The sequence below is a fragment of the Ictidomys tridecemlineatus genome, unplaced genomic scaffold, assembly GCF_052094955.1.
Source record: "Ictidomys tridecemlineatus isolate mIctTri1 unplaced genomic scaffold, mIctTri1.hap1 Scaffold_149, whole genome shotgun sequence".
NCBI lineage: Eukaryota > Metazoa > Chordata > Mammalia > Rodentia > Sciuridae > Ictidomys > Ictidomys tridecemlineatus.
The window spans coordinates 346670-371334 of record NW_027521315.1 but is presented as its reverse complement, the minus strand read 5'-3'; the positions used below and the strand labels follow the sequence as shown (position 1 = coordinate 371334).

Sequence of the window (24665 nt, the reverse complement as noted above, 5' to 3'; positions counted from 1 at the left end):
GGTTGGTTACACAGTCTAGCTATTGTGAATTGTGCTGCTATGAACATCGATGTGGCAGTATCCCTGTAGCATGCTCTTTTAAGGTCTTCAGGGAATAGTCCGAGAAGGGCAATAGCAGGGTCAAATGGTGGTTCCATTCCCAGCTTTCCCAGGAATCTCCATAATGCTTTCCAAATTGGCCGCACCAATTTGCAGTCCCACCAGCAATGTACAAGTGTACCCTTTTCTCCACATCCTCGCCAGCACTTGTTATTGTTTGACTTCATAGTGGCTGCCAATCTTACTGGAGTGAGACGGTATCTTAGGGTGGTTCTCACCATCTCTAGCAGTCAGAGAAATGCAATTCACATCTCCTGACTACTGGTTTTCCAGTAATGAAGAGCCTGGACCTGGATCTGGTAACACCTTGAGTCTGCCAGTCTTCTCTATCACTGATGATGACTCCAAATTCCTTTTTAAAAACTCCCTTTTACATCATGTCTATAGGTTCATGTTTCAACAAATGATTCTTTTCTATTTTCAATATAGCCCTTTTATACAGATAATGGTTTGTGAAGAAACATTGATTATGGAGTGCTTACACCCTGTAGCGACTCTTCAGGGTGCTAGTGATCAAAAGGTACAGCAAGGCATTGTATATACTTCCATAAGTGCTCAACAAGCTCACAAAATGTTCACACACCATTTACAGAGTGTAAAGAATCATGAGCCCACATACCTCTTGATGCACCACCTCTAGGGTGAAGGAGACCATCTTTATCGTCTCCCTTAAGCAACGGATCATTTTATCAACTAATCTGGAACCTCACACTTCAAAATGAACTTCCACCATTCTTATTACTCCTAGGAGCGTACTATTTGCCAGCTGTTGGACAAAGGTCAGGTGCCTCCCAGGATACTAGTTTTGTTTTCATCATGTACTCTGAATGAAGGATGTTGAACAATTCAGATACTGGTGTTTTAACCATCTCTTAACTTCTTATCTTTTTATATAAAAGGCACTACGTGCACCACAAACTTTTTTTCAACTACCCACTGATTGATCTCTATTAAATTTAGTGATCATTTCGAAAGTTAATCAGTGGAGAAATTCACAGAGAGGGGCCCTGTCTAGTTATAAACCTGTTACTCTGAAGCACAATAAAATCATTCCCAGATATAAGGTACAGGAGAGAAGACCCTTTTAACTTACTCTTCCATATGCTTGTGGTCTTACGATTTTGCTTCTCTTATCTATTCCAGTGTCTTTTTTATGCATTTTCTTCTTTATTTTTCTCTTCTGATGTCAAAATGAAAAAAAGGGGTATAAAATAGGCAAAAAAAATGACAGTTTGTAATAATACACACACACACACACACACACACATACATATATATATATATATATATATATATATATATATATATATATATCTCAATTGAAACGAGAATACAGGCTTACTTGTGAATTCTTTGAATTCTTTCACTGACTGTTCTAACATCCTTCAGCTATATCTGTCAACTTTTGAATGAGGCAATTTTTTTTTATATTACAACAGAGCCTCTCTCTGTACCTCACCCACCCAAACCATCTGTATTTAGAAAATCAATGATGAATCCTATACAATATTTTAAATTGTCAACATTGAATACTGGCAAAAAGGACATAATGCTAAACCATCATACTATCTGGGCCAGTGGGTTTTAATAAGAATGTCTTATTATCTCTATTCAAACAAACTGAATTCATTAGATTTTTGGGCCTGTTACTACAGCTTGGCTCAGGGAAAACACAAATAACAGTGCAGAACTAGGTTTCTATCTGTACTCTATGACTTACTGAAACTGGGATTTGGCTAAAGGGCCTACATTTTATGAACCTAATTTCATGATTTTAAATAGGATTATCACTGCCTTTATCTCTTGAAGGTATTATGACTCTTTAAATGAGCGTGACACACAATAATTTATATTTTGCTTTCCATGTATCATTTATTATTGAACTGCTTCAAGAGGGACATGAGTTGCCCATTTACAAATCATCTTTACAGCAAAGAAAATAATCAAGCATGTGAAGAGAACCTATAATGGGAGAAAAATTGTTGCCACCTGCACATGAGGTTCAGCATTCATCTCGAGGATATATAAAGAAATCAGAAAACTTAACACTGTAAAAATAAGTATTCCAATCACCAAATGGGCAAAAGAACTGAATGGGCACATCACAGGAGAAATGCAAATGGCCAACAAATATATGAAATAAAATTTCAACATCACTACGAATTACAAAAGTGCAAATTAAAAATACATGGAAGGATTTAATTTCATCTTCCATCCTGAAGCTTAATTTTGCTGGATACACAATTCTTGGTTGGAACCCATTTTCTTTCAGTGTTTGAAATATATTATTCCAGGATCTTCTAGCTTTCAAAGTCTGTGTTGAGAGATCGGCTGTTATCCTGATTGGTTTACCCCTAAATGTAATCTGCTTCCTTTCTCTTGTAGCTTTTAAAATTCTCTCCTTATTCTGTATGTTGGGCATCTTCATTATAATGTATCTAGGTGTGGATCTCTTATGATTTTGCACATTCGGCATCCTGTAGGCTTCTAGGATTTGGGATTCTGTCTCGTTCTTCAAGTCTGGGAAGTTTTCTCGAATTATTTCATTGAGTAGATTGTTCATTCCTTTGGTTTGGACCTCTATACCTTCCTGTATCCCAATGACTCTTAAGTTTGGTCTCTTTATGTTATCCCATATTTCTTGGATATTCTGCTCATGGTTTCTTAACAGTCTTGCTGAGCTGTCTATGTTCTTTTCAAGTTGAAATACTTTGTCTTCATTGTCTGATGTTCTATCTTCTAAGTGTTCAACTCTGCTGGTAGTATTCTCAATTGAGTTTTTTTTTAAAGAGAGAGTGAGAGGGAGAGAGAGAGAGAGAGAGAGAGAGAGAGAGAGAGAGAGAGAGAGAGAGAGAGAGAGAGAATTTTTAATATTTATTTTTTAGTTCTCGGCAGACACAACATCTTTGTTGGTATGTGGTGCTGAGGATCGAACCCGGGCCGCATGCATGCCAGGCGAGTGCACTACCGCTTGAGCCACATCCCCACCCCCTCAATTGAGTTTTTAAGTTGGTTTATTGCTTCCTGCATTTCTAGGATTTCTGTTTGTTTGTTTTTTATAACCTCTATCTTCCTGTATAGTTGATCTTTTGCTTCCTGGATTTGTTTATGTAATTCATTGTTGAAGAGATCTTTCATTGTCTGATTTTGCTGTCTAATGTCTTCCTTGAGACTCCAGATCATCTGAAGCATGTATCTCCTGAATTTGTTATCTGACATTCCATCTGCTGCAGATATTACCTCTTCTAACTTTGAGTTGACCTGCATTGCTTGTGGTCCTTTCTTTCCTTGTCTCTTCATACTGTTCCTGTTTCTTTCTGATTACTGAAACTGTTGTGCTATTGAATTTTCCCCCTATATATTTGTATTCCTCTTGTATAGTTGCAAATTTGGAGGGAAATGGATGGCATTAGAGCAGATTATGCTAAGTGAAGCTAGCCAATCCCTAAAAAACAAATGCCAAATATCTTCTTTGATATAAGGAGAGTAACTAAGAACAGAGTAGGGAAGAAGAGCATGAGAAGATGACTAACATTAAACAGGGGTGAGAGGTGGGAGGGAAAGGGAGAGAGAAGGGAAATTGCTTGGAAATGGAAGGAGACCCTCAGGGTTATACAAAATTACATACAAGAGGAAGTGAGGGGAAAGGGAAAAATAATACAAGGGGGAGAAATGAATTACAGTAGAGGGGGTAGAAAGAGAAGAGGGTAGGGGAGGGGAGGGGGATAGTAGAGGATAGGAAAAGCAGCAGAATACAACAGACATGAGTATGTCAATATGTAAATCAGTGGAAGTGTAACTGATGTGATTCTGCAATCTGTATACGGGGTAAAAATAGGAGTTCATAACCCACTTGAATCAAAGTGTGAAATATGATATATCAAGAACTATGCAATGTTTTGAACAACCAATAATAAAAAAATACATGGGCATTCTGTCTCACTCCAAGTGGAATGACAATTATCAAGAATACAAGTAATAATGTTGGAGAGGATGTAGGAAAAAAGTTCATTCATACGTTGCTGGTTGGACTGCAAATTGGTGCAACCAATACTTGAAAGCAGTATGGAGATTCCTCAGAAAACTTGTAATGGAGCCACCAATTGACCAAGTTATCCCACTTCTCAGTATAAACCTAAAGGACATAAAATCGGCATAATAGACCCTATCAACCAAAGGCCAAATAATCTTAATGATATGTGAATACTAACAAATAATCAGGGGGGAGAAGGAAGGATACATATTGATTGAATTAGACAGATGGGAATGAGAGAAGGTAGGGGAAATGGGAATAGAAAAGACAGAATGAATCAGACATAACTTTCCTATGTTCTTCTATGAATACACACACACAGTGAAGACGCATATCATGTTACAACCATAAGAATGGGATCCTAATTAGAATAAGTTATATGCTATACTCTATGTGTATATAATATTTCAGAATTCACTCTACTGTCTTTTTATATCTAAATAGTGAAGATAAATATTTTTTTATTTCCATACTATAAACCCACATAGGATGTTGAATGAAATTCTAGTAATCTAAATCTAGAAGCGTAATATTGCAACTTTTGGGATAATTGATGAGCAAATTTGAGCATTGTTATTTTATGCATCAATTCCTGTTCTAAGATTCTCAAAGAGGCAGCTACTAAAAGATTTGAAGTCTCTGGGACTATTTCTGGGAAGCAGTTTCATGTCTACACATATCTCATTCTTCCTTCTCCCTCCTGATTATATGTTAGTATCCACATATCATAAAGATTATTTGGCCTTTGGTTCTTTCAATGGACAGGTGGACCCATGCTACAGCTACACTGTGACTACAACCTTGTGTGTTCCATGTGCTTCTGGGTGGAGCACAACTTTACTGAGCTTCATATCCTAGTTTATTTGGTTTGAGTGATGCCTGTGTGTACCTCACAGTGCCGCCATGGGAAATACAGGGAATAGGGCACATTCAGTGCTCAATACATGCTCTGGGTTGAATAGTCATGTCCTTCCCAGCATATCAGCTTATTACCTCATCTGGAAATGAGGTTTTTGCACAAAAAAATGTTGTATGAGTCCATAGTCAATTAGAGTGGGCTATAATCTAATGATTCATGACCATAGAAGAGGAAATTTGGAAAGTATACCTGTGCAGAGAGAACAACATGTGATAATCATGACAGAAAAAGGAGAGATGAATCTACACATCAAGGTATGCCAAGAATTTCCTACAACTACTGAAAGCTAGAGGAGACGAGAAAAAATCCTCCCCTAGACCTTCCAGAGCAGATACTATAATAATTAAGTTTGGACTGCTAGACTCCACAACTGTGTTACAATAAATGATATTATTGAACACCCAGTAAGTATTATTTTTCAGAGTAGTCCTAAGAACCCAAAAGGGCCCATGTTTGGCTCTTTCTTGACACTCAGTAGAGGAGTTAGTCCCAGACTGGTAGCTTCCTTTCATAAAAGGGAAAAAGAGGAATCCCATTGTCATCAGCAACATCCTGTGTCCACAAAGTCCTGGATAAAATATCATGAAAATGCAGTGTGGAATTCTAAGAGTAAATGATGTTCTAAAATTCACATGGAAATCAACAACCCAAAAGATGAGATTCTAAAAACTGATATGAAGACAGTGGTTGAAGTACAGAGATAGAGCTTGCAGTCTTCAGGGAAAAAAATCTGAAACTGTGGAAGTCCCATGAGACTGGAAGATCCCATGTGCTGCAACTTATCATGGACATATGCAGGTGTGATCTAAGTAGGAGCTACAGTAGGTTTCTCTATAGGGCACTGGGAAAAGAGGTAGGGAAAGAAGGTGAAGACTGGACCCAAGGAGGACCTTATGTCACCTTCACTGCCCCTGAAATTTCTAGACCAGGGCCATCAGTTGAAAGTGTTTATTCCACGAACGTTAGCAAACCCTGGGGGCTTGTAAGGAATAAAGAAGGGCCACCCTGGGCTCTGAGTCAAACACTCTGAGTTGAGGCCCAGAAGTCTGAGTTTGAGTGAGCTCTCCAAGTGACTGTCATGTACCCTACTTGAGATGTACTGTTCTAGTCTTGAACAGATGGCCTGGGGTGAAAGTGTCAATTTTATTCTCCATAAGGACACCTGGGAATTACAGAATCATACCAATAGCTTTTCTCTTCCAAGCTTCTGGAATATATATATATATATATATATATATATATATATATATATATATATATATATATATACACACACACACACACACACACACACACACACACACACACACACACAATAGAACATTACTCTGCCTTAAATGAAACTCAAATTAAGGCATTTGGCAATACACTGATGGAACTAGGAACTATCAAGCTAAGTGAAATATGTCAGTCCCCAAAACCAAAGGCCAAATATTTTCTTTTATATGTGGATGCTAATACACAATAAGGGACAAGGAGGAAATAACAAAAGTTCATTGGAGTAGACAAAGAGCAATGAAGGTAAGAGAGCAGCATGATAATAGGAAAGACATGAGAATGAATTGAACATAACTTTCATATGTTTATATATGAATTCATGACCAGTGAAATTCCACACCATGTACAACCACATGAATGGGATTCTAATTGGAATAAGGTATATGTCATCCATATATAATATCTCCAAATGTACTCTACTGTCACATATATCTAAAAAGAAGAAATAAAAAAGGAGTAAAAGGACCTGGGAGAGGGAAGAAAACAAAGGGAAACACTGTGATATAATATTGCTTATTTTTATATTAGATTTATATGTGAATATGTAACAATAAATCCATCGTTCTGTAATACTAGAATGCATTTACAAAAATATGAAAAAAATTAAAAAGTGGATAGTGGCACATGAACCTAATTAGAAAATTATGCCTTGGTTCAATTCCCAATTCCCAAAAAAAATTAAGTACATATATGTGTACATATATACATATGCACACACGCATGCATGAGTGCGCGCGCGCACACACACACACACACACATACAAAATTTACTGTATGAACAAATTTAAGTACAAAAATACCATGATATAATTAGTAGATTCAGAAAAGCCTTTCAGCACCCATTCAGGTTAAAACACCAGAGGGACTAGTGATAGAAGGAGAAACCAAATGCCAACATCAAATTGAATTAAAAAAAATTAAAACATTTTTTCTCAAAACAAAAGCAAAACAAGGAAGTAAACTTTCACCACTCCTTGAATCCCCAGCAAGAGAAAACAGGCAAGAGAAGAAACTAATTTCATAACATAGGAAAAAGAAGTCCTGTTGCCTCTGTTTACTGATGACATGAACATTTTACTTAGATGATTTAAAATGCTCCATCAGAAAATTTATAGTGCTGATAACAAATCTACTAAAAGAGATGATACAAGAAAATAATACATAAATCAATTGCAGTCATATAAGCAATAGCAAACCCTCTTCAAAACAATTGAGAAAAATGTCTCATTCAAAACCCCTAAAGAAAATACTTTGGAAAATATCCAACTTAGGAGATGAAAAACCTCAACAATGAAAATTATAAAATGGTGAATAAAACAAATTAAGGACAATCTTAAAAAGTGGAAATACTTTCAATACTCTTTAAAAAAAGCAAAATTAATATTATCCCAATGGTCATACTACCTTAACCAGTGATCAGACTAGGTACAATTCCAGTCAAAATATCAATGATATTCTTCACAACACAGACATTCTTCATAACACAGAGACAAAACACATTTCTCAAATTTATTTTGACACAGAAGTGACATAGAACATCCAAATGTATCCTGAACCAGAAGAGTGATGCTGAGATCTTCACGGTACCAGATATCCAATTATATCACAGAGCTTTAGTTAAAAAAAAAAAAACAGCATTATATTGCACCAAAACAGACCTGAAGATGAATGAAAAAGAAAACACAGACAAACCCACATAGATAAAGTGACCTGATATGCGACAAAGGGGCCAAAAATATATGTTGAAGAAAACAGAAACACTTTAACAAGTGGTGCTATGAATACTGGGTATTCATATGTGAAAAACATAAAACTTGATCCCTATCACCCTGCATAAAAGCCAACTCCAAGTGTATCAAAGACCTAAGAATTAAACCAGAAACTCTACAGTTGCTTAAAGAAAATGTGGCCCACACTTCAACATATTGACAAAATCATCAACTTAACAAGGCCTCTAAAGCACAAGAAATAAAACTAACAGTCAATAAATGAGATTAAATCAAATTTCAAAACTTCTGCACAACAAAGAAAACAAGAATGTAAACAAAGAGCTTACCAATGTGATAAAATATTTTTCATCTGTTCCTCAGGTAATTAATATACAGAATAATTAAAAAACCTAAAAAATATTAAACCCCAATTACTAAAAGAAACAGGCACAAAATCTAAAACAGACATTGCTTAAAAGAAAAAATACAAGTGGTGTGTGTGTGTGTGTGTGTGTGTGTGTGTGTGTGTGTGTGTGTAAGTATACATAAAACATATTTAGGAATCAGGGAAATGACAATCAAAACTACAAGGAAGAGAAAGTCTGTTATAATGTCCTTGCTCTTTCCCTGTACTTCAATAAAACTATTAGATTCAAAAAGAACTGCATGGAGATTTTATCTCACTCCACTCAAAATACCAATTATCAAGAATATTGTGCAGAGATCCACATATCAGACAGAACATTTGGGGGGAAAGGAAGAATAAAGTTTATTGGATTATACATAGAAGGATGAAGGGAAGGGAGAGGATGGGAATAGGAAAAATAGTAGAATAAAACAAACATAACTTTCCTATGTACTTATATGAATTACACAACTGTGTAACTTTACAGTATATATAGCACAAAAATGAAAAGTTATAGTCCATGTATGTATAATATGTCAAAATACACTTTACTGTACATACAAGTGAAAAAAAAATTTAAAAAGAAAAAAAGAATAATTCATGGGGAAATGCAGTGTTGGTAGGACTTCTAATTAGTACAGCCATTCTTGAAAACTGGATGAATAGCTCTTTCAAAACTTGGAATAGAATTACCATCTGACCCAGTTGTCTCATTCCTTGGTATATACCCAAATATCTGAAATCAGCATACTATAAAAACACAGACACATCAGTGCTTATAGCAACACAATTCATAATAACCTAATTACAGAACCAGCCATCAAACCCATCAACAGAGTAATTGATAAAGAATACATGGTGTATATACACAATGAAGTTTTACTTAGTCATTAAGAAGGATTAAATTATGGCACTAGGTGGAAAATTGATGAAATGAGAACACAGTTCTAAGTGAAATATGCCATACTCAGGAAGCCAAAGGTCAAATATTTCCCCTCATATGTGAATACTCGACCACATAATGGAAAAGAGGGCATTCAACAGAGATATCTGTGAAAGGGGTTACATGGAAGGCATGGAGGACAAACAGAGGGATGAACAGTAGAATGAAACAAACTAAACTCTCTTTGTACATCTATGAATAAAGCATGGTGAATTTCAATGTTGTGTATGTCTATAATGCAGTAATATAAAAATCTATAAATAAATAGATGTTAAACCAACAGAAGCCGAACTCATTGTTCTTTCTTTCACTCTACTTCTAATTTTTCTTTTCCTTTTATTTCTTCTTTTCCCCCTCATAAATAATGAACAACATGTTGTCTATGGATCAGCCTTATTTTGAAATTGCAAATCTTTGTCTCCCTAATATATTCTTCTTTACTCTTAATTATCTCTATTTTGAACTTCTCTTACCACTGGTTAGTTTGTATAATGTCACACCCCACCACTAATGCAATAGAAGCAGTTAAAACACTGGAAGTCATAGGTAATACCAATTGTTTGAGTTTTTGATGGACATAATTCATGATTAACTACTATCTTTAATGATAGAAATTGCTGACCCTACAATTTCTGTTTATTGTGTCAATCAACATTGTACATGTCATAATAGGAACTAAGTACTTAATTTAATCCTGTATGTTATATGCATAGGTTTTTGCAGTTATTTGACTTTTCTTAATATCTGAGGCACTGGAAAATTACAGGATAACTAAAACCTGGTAGAGTAGAAACCCCACTGTTTCAGATCCATTTGAATAGATGGGTTGATACATAAACAATATGAAAAAAACAAGAGAAGAAAACATCCAAAACAGAATGATTCAACAATAGACTCTACTGATACTGCAGTATAGGAAATGTCAAGGAATAAATTTACAAAGTTCAAAGATAAGAAGACATAAGAGGTCAAAAATGAGGTAAAGATTGGAATCAGAGAGAAAATATTAGAAGTGAAAGATCATGTCAAGAAGGAGATATAGATTTTGAAGAAGGATAATTTGGAAACTCCTGAAATTGAAGAATCAATAAACCAAATTAAAAATTTAATGGAAAGCATTACCAACAGACTACATTATTTGAAAAATAGATATTGACATAATAAAGGCAATATACATAATCTTGGCAAAGAAACTTGATCATGGAGAAAAGATGTTAAGAAAATAGGAGCTGAATTTCATGAAATATGGGATAGAATTAAAAGGTAAAATCTAGGATGTATAGGGGCTCTGAGGAACAAATTAAAGGAATGCAAAATATTTTCAATAAAACAATGAGAGAAAAAATATCAAATATTAAAAATTGAATGGAAATCTCTTTTTGATTTCAGATTTGGTTTATAATCTAACACCTTAAAATATAAAAATCTCAAGTGTGCTCATCAGATTCCCTTATTTCAGGGCTCACAAAAAATACTATTTGACTAAACTATTTTGAGAAAATTGAATTATAAATTTGAGAATGCATATGACTTTATTTGGATACATTCACCTATTCAGCATTGAAATATAATTTAAATAATACATATTTTACAAGAATATTGCAACTTGAAAATCCAAAAGGTTTTGGATATTTAAACAATACCACAAATATCATAAATGTTATTATTTGTAGTTACTCAATGGTCATAAGATAAAAGTGGCCGAAGTGTATTGAAGCTTTCCTGTAAAATGAATGTTATGCTACAATGTAGCTCACATTTAAGAAATTATACTTGAATGAAAGTCACATTATAATATGAATAGCCTAGTATCAAATTTTTTATTAAATAAAAATGTTTTCCTTGAGTGATGTCTGAAATTTTTCAGAATATAAAGCCCCAGACCTCACTTCCTCACAAATATTGACACACAAAGATTATGGTCCAATGATCTCATAAGAACATTGCATAAGCCAGTTATGAAATTGGGGTATTCAAGGAATACACAGTTTTATTTAAAGAGGTAAAAAAAGGCCATTTCCATTCACTTTCTATCAACCCCATGCCCAACCCAGCAAGACAAACATAATTCATGACTACTTTCTTAGGAGGAAGGATGGATATGCTTTCAATATTATAGGTATTGTTTAGGGAGAAACAGATGTCTGAGGAAATGATTTGTCTCACTTGTCTTAAGGCTCATATGAGGAAATTTCTTACTTTCAATACCTGAGTTGGGCTGAGAACCAGAGAGAGCTCAAAAGGATTGTCTAAGCATCAGACTCTACCATACAGCAATGAGACACCAGGGGGAGAAAGAGAGTACAAGACTTTCTTAAAGTCTTCCTCAGCACCACATAAAAAAATAAAATAAAATAAAGATACTGTGTCCAACTACAACTAAAAAATAAATATTAAAAAAAATGATACAAAATCAGGAAAATGCATGTAAAGTGTAAAAATGCCAACATGACAGTATTTAAATAAAACAATAATTGAAATAAAATATTTTTTTGAAATTATTGATTGAAACAAAAAGAAAATTAAAAATATAAAATTTTAAATGTGAAGAAACTCTAAGGGGCTTATGAGACAACATCACAAGGACAAATATGTGTTGCATGTATCTCTAAAGAAGAGAAAGAGAAGGGTGAGTAGAACTCATTTGAAAAAAATAAAAGACATTTTTTTTCAATTCCGAGAAAGAAAATGGATACCCAAATTCAAGAAACTCAAAGAAAAATAATTAAGATGAATACAAAAAGGACCCAAAGTGAGGAAAATTGTAACAATCAAAATTTAAAAATAAAGATTTTTGATGGATTGGGGCTGTGGCTCAGCAGAAGCACACTTGCCTGGCAAGTATGAGGCAATGGGTTTGATTCCCATCACCTCATATGAATAAATAAATAAAAGTCTGTTCAATTCTCAGCACCATATATAAGTAAATAAATAAAGTCTATCAGCAACTAGAAAATAAATAAATAAATAAGTAAATAAAATGAAAATAAAAAATTTTGAATACAAGAAATGAAGAGTGATTTATCTCCTAAGATGGAGCTTTCAGAAAAACATCAGCAGGGGAATGGATTCACCATTTGACCCAGCTATCGCCCTTCTCAGACTATTCCCTGAGGACCTTAAAAGAGCGCACTATAGGGATACGGCCACAGCAATGATTATAGCGGCACAATTCACAATAGCTAGACTGTGGAACCAACCTAGATGCCCTTCAATAGATGAATGGATAAAAATAAATGTGGCATCTATACACAATGGAGTATTATTCAGCACTAAGAAAAGACAAAATAATAGAATTTGCAGGGAAATGGATGGCATTAGAGCAGATTATGCTAAGTGAAGCTAGCCAAGCCCTAAAAAACAAATGCCAAATGTCTTCTTTGATATAAAGAGAGCCACTAAGAACAGAACAGGAAGGAAGAGCATGAGGAAAAGACTAACTGTAAACAAAGACGAATGGGGGGAGAGAAAGAGAGAGAGAATGGAAAGCATATGGAAATGGTAGGAGATCTACAATGATACACAAAATTATAAGAGGTTATGAGGGGCAAGGGGGAGGGGAAAAAAGGGAGAGAAGTCTTCATATTTTTGAAAAAGTAGAATTGTCTGGTGATTGGTCTTTGGCTGACACCATGCACCCCATTTTCCGGGAACATCAACTCTGCTGCTGGTGACATCAGCATTCAGCTCATGGGCCATTATCAATGTGTGCCTCTTTGGTAGCTCTTTTCAGATATGTGGAAGTTCCTGCAGTACTGTTTGCTAGTCAAGACATGATGTTTTTGGTCCTGGTGCATCAGTAGCTGATCAGAGCAGACTGTGTACTTGCATCTGTATTGGAGAACCAGCCTTTGAACATGGACTTGAGGATATTTGAGGAAGGAAGCTGTGACATACAGCAGAATTTGAGCAAAAACAAAGATGGCAATATGGTTATTGATATTGTACTTGGGATAGACATTTCAAAACCCAACAATCTACCAATAGATGTGAAAACCATGACTGAAGTGAAGAACGTGAGGAGTTCTGGCATTCTTCTGACAGAGTGCCAGTAGCCCTCCACTCACTCACTGCACTCTGTATAGCCTTTTGGCGACTTATGAATGAACTCTCTCCATAGCCTCAGTTGATACATGCGCAGTGTTTCTTTCCTCTGGCAATTAAATCATATGATGTTTTTTAGGGCATAAATATTGTTTTTAATTTATTCCTTATTGAGAGAGAATTCTCAGAAACTTCAGGGCATTTTTATATATTCCAAAGTACATTTCATCCTGTAGCTACTGCTTTACCCTCTTATGTCTTTGTAACCAGTCAGGTGGCTCATCACTGTGTGATCTTCTTTTTATTTCTATGTGATCCCTGTTTGTTCTTAATTTTTCTCTCTAGCTTTTTCATAGGGTATAAAACCTTCAACCCTTTGCATTCTGTGTCTGATTATGTCACTGATCATGCCATTCCTTGTTCCGTTCATAACTTTGCTGGACATAGCAGTCTTGGTTGGTAAGTATATACTTTCAAAGCTTGGAATACTTTATTCCAAACCCCCTTGATTTTAGAGTCTGAGGTGAGAAGTTTGAAGTGAAGCTTATAAACATAAATATAATGAAATTTATACAAACAAATATAATTTTATATAAATGCGACCTAATGTTTTTCATGTGTATCTTTTACTATTTTTCTTTATTTCCATTGTTAGATCCTTTGATTATAATATGTCTTGCAGAGCTGCTTTTTATCTTAATGTTTCTTCTTTGGGATTCTGTATGTATAGTGTATGTATATGTCTATCTTAGTTTTAATGTTTGAATTTTTTTAGTGTTATTTTATCAAAACGGTTGATACCATTAGCCTGAATCTCTATGTTCTTCTCCAACTTTGGCCAAGATTTTCTATTTGACCTTGAGCCCAAAGCAGTGGTGTTTGCCAACCATGTACTGAAGGTTTTGAAAATGTAAGCAAAAATAAACTTTCCTTCTTAAAATTGTTGTTTGGTATATTAGTCATATTAATAGATAATTATTAACAGGAAAGGAGATACTTTTTAATCAAAATTTTGAGCTTTTGTTTTTTTTTCAGTTTATTTTTCTCCAGGTTTTAAGGCTATTTTGAAGTGGAACTTAATGTATCTCAATTTGTTATATTAAGATTTACATTTTCATTTATACTGGTTTTGCTTCAATGTTGAGTTTCTCTTCAAAGTCAAATTGGAAAAAAATTGATTGAGACTATAAATTTGATCCATTAGATCCTCCAGGATATATTATTATTTAATATACATAAGCTTATCTCAAATGATTTGGGGAGTTCTTCAGGCTGGGCTACTTGATTTGAAGAGAAGGAAAATTTAAATTAAAAGCTTCAAGTTATAAATGCATTTTGGAACCAACTCATATCCTTCTCAGCTATATTGGTGTTTATATATTGTGACTTGTTAACCACCTGTGGGAAATTTCACTGAGCTGTTCCAATTATTATCTTGCAACTGTTGTTTTAATATTAAGTGATATTTTTCTCAAGACAAATCATAAGTATGTTTTCCACTGATATTTTGAGAGCCATATTCACTACACAGTTTTTAAATAACAGATACTTTTACCTCTAAATCTATTTTCTGACAGGGTACAGCAAGCAAACATTTTGTGGATTTGTATGGAAAATTAAAGAACTCTACCCAATGGAAAATATAAACATTTGACCATGTCTCTGAATCAAAAACATCAAGGTATGTTTCTATTGTAGATGTAATAAAATAAGATTTTGAATCACTCCTTCTTCATACTTATAATCCATTCTTTTAAAAATGATTGTAGTAGAGTGACATGAATTTAATGAAATTCTTAAAGCTATATGAGCATCTCAATTACAGTTGAATGGCATTCCCTTGTCTCTCATTAATACTTGACCATATGACACAGAATGAGAATTCAGTAATGAACTTTCCTATGGTTGGAAGAATGATTGATATTCGTGTAGAAACAGATCTGTCCTTGAACCATAAATGCTCTTCAGCAGGGAGTAAATGCTCATATAATTAAATACCTATAACTATAAGCTACCATAACTTCTATATTATGATATGTAAGTAAGTCATTTTATGTTGCCTTTATAAGGTATATGGGTAAGGTTACTTTTATAGTTTTCTATTTTTTGATTCTTATTCTTTGTTATTCAGAAAGTTTTTCCTTGGAACCTATTTTCACATTTAGCACTATTTTGGATGCTGGAAAATATAATAGCATTTTTATTTGGTATTTAATAAATTTACTTTTAATATTGGACAGGTTGCCTATCCCGTTCTGTTTTAGAACATGAATATATCTGTAGGGATATCAAATTGGGGTTAAAATAAATAAAGGACCCAAACAAAAAGAACTTAAGTTAGAAAACCACAAGCCATTATATAAAGAGCATAAATCATGCTGTCTTTTGTTAAGTGGGATCACATTTAGAAGGTCAGCGGCTCACCCTTATGAATAGGTTGAGTTCTTTTGTAAGTCTTGAGTGTCATAATCTATCTATCTATCTATCTATCTATCTATCTATCTATCTATCTATCTATCTATCTATCTATCTATCTATCTATCTATCTTTAGTACAGTAATATAAATATGCAGAAAAACTTACACATACATGTGTACGTATGTAATAGGGCTTCCAAGAGACAGAGCATCATTAAATGATTGTAGATATTTGTAGATTTTTAAGCTGAAACAGTCAGTTCACACTGGCTATTATTTTTTTCAACATTTTTAAAATTTGTGCATTATAATTGTACATAACAAGGATTTGTGTTATATATTTATACATGCACAAAATTTAACAATATAATTTGGCCAATATTGCTTCCCAGCACTTTTTCCTTCCCTGCCTACCTCTCAACCCTTGGTCTTTTTCTTTAATTATCTCCTTTTCATCTTCCTGAGATCATCCCCCGCACCTTTCTATTTCTTTTTCCGTTCTAGCTTGCACATATGAGAGAAAGCATATGATCTTTGATCTTCTAAAGTTTGAATTATTTTGTTTAGTATTATGGTCTCCACCCATTTTCCTGCATATGACATAATTTTATTTATTTTATGGCTGAGTAAAGTTTCATATTATCTCACTTCTTTTTGAATTCCTAGCATTAGGCACACAGGGAAGCTAGTGTTAGTCCATCATATTGATGATAGTAATAGCACAGCCCTCCTTTCTCATTCACCTCCAATTTTGGTGTTCCTCATGTGTGCCTGCCATGATCCTTTGGGTGATCTTTCATCCTTGTGGTGGAATAGTATAACTTGCAGTAAGGATGAAGGATACTAAGCCAGAGAAGGAAACAGATGGCTGTGGAGGGAACTCCATTAGTTTGACTCCATGTCCATCATCTTTTTTCCTTGAGAAGCATGGGTGCCAATTTTAAGCCAGAAAATGTCTGCAGTATGAGGATTCCCTTCATCTTATAAAGAAAATTTTATTTTTCTTGTATGTATCACAGTATTTTTCACATGTGAACTATAATTCTGTATGTAGTGTAATTTTGATAATTATTTGACTTCCTCATTTTTTCTGGTTGGGGATATGTTAGTATTGTAATAAGGTTTTTCATTAATGAAATAGGTGGATTGGATTAGGTGATTTCTAATTCTGATTTCACCTTTGATATACCTTTTAATCTTTTACAGTTATTTGATATGTGTTTATTTTTTCCTGAGCACCTAAAAACATTTTTTATTCATTCTATTTAGTTGTACATGGCAGTGGAATGCTCTTTGACACATCATACATAAATGGAGCATAACTTCTCATTCTTTTGGTTGTACATGACGTAGACTCACTGATCATGTAGTCATATATGCACATAGGGTAATTATGTCAGATCCATTCTGCTATTATTTCTACCTCCATTCCTTTCCCCCTTCCTTCACTCCCCTCTGCCTTATCCACAGTACCTCTCTTCGTCCCTAGGAACCCCAACCCTTATTGTCAATTAGCATCTGAAATTCAGTGAAAACATTCAGCCTTTGGTTCTTTGGGATTAGTTAATTTTGTTAAGCATGATATTCTCCAGCTCTATTCATTTATCACCAAATTCTATAATTTCATTCTTATTTAAGGCTGAGTAATATCTGGTTGTGTATGTATACCACATTTTCTTTATTCATTCATCTGTTGAAAGGCACTTAGACAGGTTTTATAGTTTAGCTATAACATTGAGGTGGCTGCATCACTGTAGTATTCTGACTTTAAATCCTTTGGGTATGAACTGAGAAGTGGGATAACTGGGTCAATTCCAAGTTTTCTGAGGAATCTCCTTGCTGCTTTCCATAATGATAAATTGAAAATTTGCCTTCCCACCAGCAAGGTATGAATGAACCTTTTTTCCTACATCCCCCCAACATTTATTGTTGCTTGAATTCCTGATAATTGCCATTCTGACTGAAGTGAGATGAAATCTCAGTGTAGATTGACTTGCATTTTTATAATACTAAAGATCAACATTTTTGCATATATTTGTTGATGGTATTTTTTTCTGCTGTGCAGTGTCTGTTCAGATCCTTAGTCCATTTATTGATTGGGTGGTTGTTATTGTTGTTGTTATTATTAATATTATTATTAGTAGTAGTGTAAAGTTTTTGAGTTCTTTATATATCCTGGAAATTAATGCTGAAACTGAGGTGAAGGTGGTAAAGATTTTCTCCTGTTCAGTAGGCTTTTTCTTCATATTATTGTTTTTTATGCTGAGAAGAAGTTTAAAGGCTGCTTCTTTGATTCCATTTCACTTATTGATTCTTGATTTTACTTCTTATGCTGTACTGGTGTTGTTAAGAAAGTAAGTTCCTAAGCTTACATTCCTACTTTTTCTTCAGTTAGTTGCAGGGTCTCTATGTTCTTTTTTTTTTATTGGTTGTTCACAACATTACAAAGCTCTTGACATATCATATTTTCATACATTAGATTGAAGTGGGTTATGAACTCCCAATTTTACCCCAAATGCAGAATCACATCGGTTATACATCCTCTATGTTCTAATGCCTAAGTCCTTGATCCACTTTGAGTTGTGTGCAGGGTGAGAAGTAGGGGTTTAATTTCAATTTCCCAGCACCATTTGTTGAAAATGCTATCTTTTCTTCAGTGTTTGTTTTTGTTGCTGTTTTATAATATTAGATAACTGTACTTATATGTGGGTTTTTCTCTGTGTTTTCTCTTCTTTACCATCATTCTGGTACTGATTGTAATGCCTCCTGCATCACTTTTCTTGCTAATGACTGCTTTGCCTATTCTGATTCTCTAATATTTCCAAATGAGTTTTATGGGTGATTTTTCTATTTCTACAAAGGAACTCATTGGTATTTTTATAGGAATTGCATTGAATCTGCAAAGCACTTTGCATAGTATGGTTAATTTGACAATATTAATTCTGCCTAAGATAGGCAGAATTAGGGCCTGGGAGATCTGTCCATCTTCAAAGGTCTTTAATTTCTTTCTTCAGTATTCTGTAGTTTTCATTGTAGAACTATTTCATACCTTTTCTTATATATATTCCAAAGTATTATATTGTCTTCTGAGGCTATTTTGAATGGGATATTTTTCTAATTTCTCTTTCAGTTCATTTGCCATTGATATATAGGTACATAAATTATTTATGGGTGTTAATAACCCAATGAATTTTGACGTATTGTATCCCTGTTCCCATTTATTTCTGAAATTTTTTATCCCCTGATTGTATCTGTTATCCAATCCTAATCCAGAGTTGTATATTTTAACCTCCAGGCATTAAAAGGTTTGTTTCTTGTCATTAACTTCTTATTTCTTTCATTTATGATCTTATAGGGTGCAAGAAGTTATCTCTATTTCTTGTATTTACCTTGTACTCGAAAATATGATTTTTTTTTTTTGGTTCAAGGGATTCAACTCAGAGGCACTTGACAATTTATCCACATCTCCAGCCTTATTTAGATAGAGGATCTCACTGAATTGCTTAGCACCTTTTGTTTGCTGAGGCTGGCTTTGAACTTGCAATCCTTCTGTCTTAGATTCCTGAGCTGCTGGGATTACAGGTGTGCTCCACCACACCTGACAATATGAACTATTTCAAAGAATGATCATTGTTTCATGGAGAAGCAAATGAATTTATTGTTGATGGATTAAATAGTCCATAGATCTCTGTTCAGTCTATCTGATTAATGTTTTCCATTTAGTTCTGAAGAATCTAGGCTGGCAAGTTTTTCTTTTTGGGTGGGCATGGTACAGAAAGGTTTCCCCAAACCTCAGCAGTGCAAAGAGTATGCAGTGTGGTCCTCACAAGGCCTTTCATCTGCCACAAAAACTCTGTGTTCCATATATGGCTCCTTCCAATTGTCACCTCAACCACCCCCCCAACACTAGACCATTTTATAGAAATCTTGTTTTGTTTAAAAGCATTGACCCAGGTATTGGGTATATGGCTTAGTGGTAGAGTGCTTTAGCATGTATGAGAACCTGAGTATGGTGCTTATCTCTTTAAAAAAATGACTTGCCAAAATTATTTTTGCCAATGAAAAAGCTTATCAAGGGAGATTGAGGGATACTGGGTGATGTGGGCCATATGTGGAGGTCCTGACCTGAAAGCCTAGAGAAGCAGAGTCCATGAGTGTCTCAATGCATCTATTCACTCATTTTGCAAAATTGACTGAGTCCTGGAAGATAAAGTGCAAGTCAGTTATGTAGGTTAGAACAGTGTCCAAGATAGTATGTCTGATCTCCTTCATTTCAGTTAATATTTAGGGGTAAAACAAACTAAGTACTATAAATACAATAAAGAAGACTCTGTAAAGGACACAAACTAGGCATTCAGTGTTCATGGTTCCAAGACTGGATTGCTTCTGAGTGAGGGCTTCATTATCCTGTGATGGCAGGAAAAGTGGGAGCAAGGTGCTACCAGAGGCATTGGATTAAGTGCAGGGATAGGAAATAATGCCACAGTCCCTGAGGGGAGGGAGCAAGATCAAGGGAGGGTACAAAAGGATTACGGAGATCATTGCCTGGTCATGGGGACTGTGGACCATGGTGAGTATTTTGAACTTTATTCTAAGAGGAATAGGAAGTCATCTGTGCCTGAATCAGGGTGGGTGTCATGGGTTGGCTCCTGGTATAAACTTTCTTCATTGAACTGATTTTGTTTTAACCCAACTGTTATGTAGTTCTCCCATTTTCATTATATCAAGGTCTCTAATTTTGTTGGACCATTCATTTAATGAAGACTTTTTGTGTTCCTTGTTTTACCACGTTTCTCTGATTCTTTTTGACCCCAGTAGCTTGAAAAGGTGCATGCACATTTGAAGAAGCCATTACTTCTTCCAGACTTAAGGACTTATTTGAGGATGGGAAAGCTTTTTCCTGCAGAGCAGTATGGGAGGACATGCTGACCTAGTATAGCACTGGTCTAGTGGCATGGAGCAACATCTTTGTTATCTGAGGTTGAAGGATACATTGCTTCTCTTTTAGAAGGCACAACTGTTGGTAACATGAAAACCTTCATGGTCATTGGTGGCTAGAGCTATGGGAAATCTAGAGTTGCTAGGAGGACAAGCTGGGTCATAGATAGTGCCTCTATATCCATGCAGAGAAGACTAGAAAAGGTGAAAGGCATATGGGCCAGGCAGTGTGCACACTTTGGTGCAGTATCAGCTGCAGGCATGTGCAAGGTAGACAGGCTATCTGTGGGCAGAGAAGTAGTAAGGAAAAGCTAGGACCAAGGACAGAAACCAGGGCTGGCAAAGAGTGTCTATGAGGTGGGACCTAGTTTGTTAAAGCACAGGACTGTAAGATCAGATCTGATTGTAGACACATAGGGCTTCAGGGAAGGACCAGAAGTAGAGCTTTGCCTGGCTGCTGTGTATCTACAGATCTGGGGCCTAATCATGGATGCATAAAGCTAGAAACCTCACCTGTGAATTGAAGTATGGTGGCAGGGACATGGAGGTGTTGACGATGGCTGTAAACATGCACTATTTTTTTGTGAGTGGAACTGAGGAGAAACGTGTGCAGTGGCACAGAACAATTCTCTTCAGGCAAAGCTACATGGTGGTGGGGATAGTTAATGGGACTCTGGGTGCTTACATATGTTAATAACACCATGAAACAGAGCTGGTGATACATGTGTACATAACTTCAGAGGCTGCTAAATATGGCGAGCAGTGGCTCGTGACTGGTGTTGGAAGTGGTATTGTGCATGTGCAACTGCCAGTCCAACATCTGGCAGTGTGCATGGATATGGCTACAGGTGTATACCCATCACATGAGATTGTGCCTCCAGTATGGGCTGCAGCCTTCATGTTCTCTTGCACAGGAAAAGGCTGTTTGGTGACCTTGAGTATGGATTTGTGGCAACTCTAGCTGAGGTTACCTTGGGTAGGCAGAATCTAGAGGTAGTGGTACAGGTACTTGGAGACTGTGAATGCTAACACCTTTGAGGCTTTTAGTAGGGAAAGATGCAGGGTTCCTCTGTGGCTGTTGGTTTCCTGAGTGGCAAAAACTACTGCAGTCTGTTTGGAGCAAGCACCTGAAGTATGTAATGGCAAACCCTGAGGGAATGCCAGAAATGAAGGCTAGAGTTGTTTACAGAAGGAGACAGTGCAGAGGTTGTGGGGGTTCTGGGCACAGTAGCCACTGGGGACCATGATTTCTTCGGCTGCAAGTTGATCCATGTGTTGCACCACTTCTTTGTTTCAGGTCATCTCCAAATAGCTCATCTCTTCTTCTCTGCTCAGTAATCTGGGTCGGGAGAAACCGAATCAGGACATTTTGGTACTACACTTTAAAGCCTAGGGTGATGGTTGTTACACTATTCTCCTTTTGCTTTTGAGTGGAACTGGTGGGCTGCTTACTCCTTCTTTGTGTCAAGCAGAGCTATGTCAGGGAGTGGATGATGCAGCAGAGTGACACTAAAATTGCTTTTGGCGCAGTTATTCTGTTGTTTTCTTCTAATCTGTTGCTTTAAATTAAATGCATTCCTGAATTTTTCCAGATTTTTTTATGGACATCTTAAGTCAGGGATCTCCTTTTCTGCCATTTACTGAATAAAGTAATAGGAAGAGTGCAGTATTTGTTTCCTGCTGTGGACATAGGCAGCTGCGCAATGGCAGAGAGGATGAGTCCTGCCTACCCAGGTCTGGGTGTGGGGGGTTCTCACCTGCCCGCCACTGAGGCCCACCTGATTCTGGTGGGGCATCTCTCTCACTCTATGGGTCTTGGGGGGTCTTGGAGCAGTCCCACCTGGTTCTTGGTGGGGTCTGTACAGAATAGCCAGGCGCTGATCACAGTACAGGGGGCGGACCTTCCAGGAGCCAATCACCTAGGGCCGTGCAGATTGTGGAATGTGCATTTGTGTTTATCAGTGTCACCTAGCAACGACTATTTTGTCAGTTGGTTGGCAGATATGTAGTGGCAGATCTTCTTTTGTAGGCCACTCAACAGAGGTTGTTACCTAATTGTCTTTAGGATGGCTAGAGCCTGGAGAAAGTTTGTTTATATAAGCCTGGGAATCAAGTTTTTCGGATATACCCCTCTTGGGAAGATCCACCAGGCTGCCAGAAATTGTGAACTGGGAAGAATTAAGTGTTATCTGGGACGTGGATGTAATGTTGATGGCACCGATGATAAAGATAGGTAATAGGGTCTGAGAGGCCAGGGACTGAGGGGTAAGGGACCAATGGGCTGATGGAATTGAAGCCTGCACCATCCAGGCTGTGCCAATGGGAGCAGAGCAGAAAGGATACCAGTTCTCCTTTCACCAGAATGTTTGACTTTAATATTCTGTGGAGTCCTCAATATCCAGGACCTGCACACCTTGGAAGTTTAGTACCCAGGACTTCTAATGGGCAGCAAAACAAAACCAAATTTTTAACTGGTTTCCCAGACACTTAAAATTTCCCTAGAATGTCACTGATTTTTTTTTTAAAAAATAAATACACACAACAGATTTAATGTACACATTTTAAAAAGCATTGAAAATTTTTCAGATGTAATCTATTACCTCTTGTGTCCCAAGAGCCTCACAAGAACTCTGAATTGGGAAGATGGCTCCATGTTCTTTCTTCTTTTTTATATTTTTAAAATTCCTTCACACTAGTATATTTAGGGGTGTGTCTTCCACCTCTAAAAATAAGATTTTACTTATTTCTCACATGCTTCACCCACTAATTGATGAAATTCTTAAGATAACTTGGTGTCATCTTAATCATCCAACCATTTTCATAACAACAGTGTTGACAAGCCCTGAATTTTCTGAAAATACTTTATTAACTTCAGTTAGTGAAGTTAACTACCTTTAAACTACCTTTCCACAGAGGACACTAGAGTTCACTGGCAGCTTTCACACTATCCAAAACACCAAACACAGCATGCTTTTTCAATTTTGTTATCACTTTAGACTAAAGTAAAAAAGCATCTGCCAAAAGCTTCTCGCACAAAATTCCAAAATTGCTGATTCCACTGTTCCAGTACCCTTTCCTGTAGTTTTCCATTACTGTGTATCTGTACAAGCATGAAGAGCAGAGCATTGGTTGAGAGCATCCAGGCAGTGCAAGCTCTCAATCACCACGACCAAGGGAGTAGCACACAAGGGGTGCCTAGTCTGTACAGTGCTGCCTGCTGCTGCCCTACTGTAGCTTGCCCTACTCTGTTCTGAAGCGACTAAGAGTATCAAAGGTAGGCCCTGCTTGTGGTTTGTGCATTAGAATACTCACTGACCCCAAATGTGAGCTCTCTCTGTGGTTATCAATTTCACAAAAAACAAATAAAAATATCTGTACATTTTTTAGTTCTACACGCAGTCATTTAGGGTCATGATGACACTAAGAAAATGTTTGCAATGAACAAAGACTTGCCATTCTGTGTATCAAAATACATTATTAACTTTCACAAATTACTTGTTTGCCAATGGCCAAAAGATTAGTGACTGGAACAGGATAAAAAGAATACTCAAATATCCGGAAGGGAGAGTAAAATGGAATTGGTAGGTAGTGGCATGCACAGTTATAAATGTGGCACAGCAGTTAACATTAAATCATCTATTTGAGGAGCAATAAACAGCTCAAGCCATAATCAACAGCCCAATACCACTACTCTTCATCTTCAAAATATTGTAGCTTCGAAATTTATTTCATTTGTTAGACTTAAATTCCTTCTATTGCCAAGGACATAAATATTTTTTCTATGTTCATATGTCACTTTCACTTGAGCATCTGTAAAATTAGAGTATTTTATCTGATTAAATTAGAATTCCAAGGTTGGAAATGTAGCTCAATGTTAGA

General features: G+C 36.0%; 1 protein-coding gene across 1 annotated transcript in view; it reads right to left on the bottom strand.

Annotated features, from left to right (window-relative positions):
* LOC110597376 (uncharacterized) overlaps positions 1-13086 on the bottom strand; it is a 30379-nt gene extending 17293 nt beyond the window's left edge. The window contains 1 exon segment of the mRNA XM_078035998.1: positions 13026-13086. Within this exon segment, the coding sequence (XP_077892124.1) occupies positions 13026-13086 (61 nt within the window).
* Between the last annotated feature and the right edge of the window lie 11579 nt (positions 13087-24665).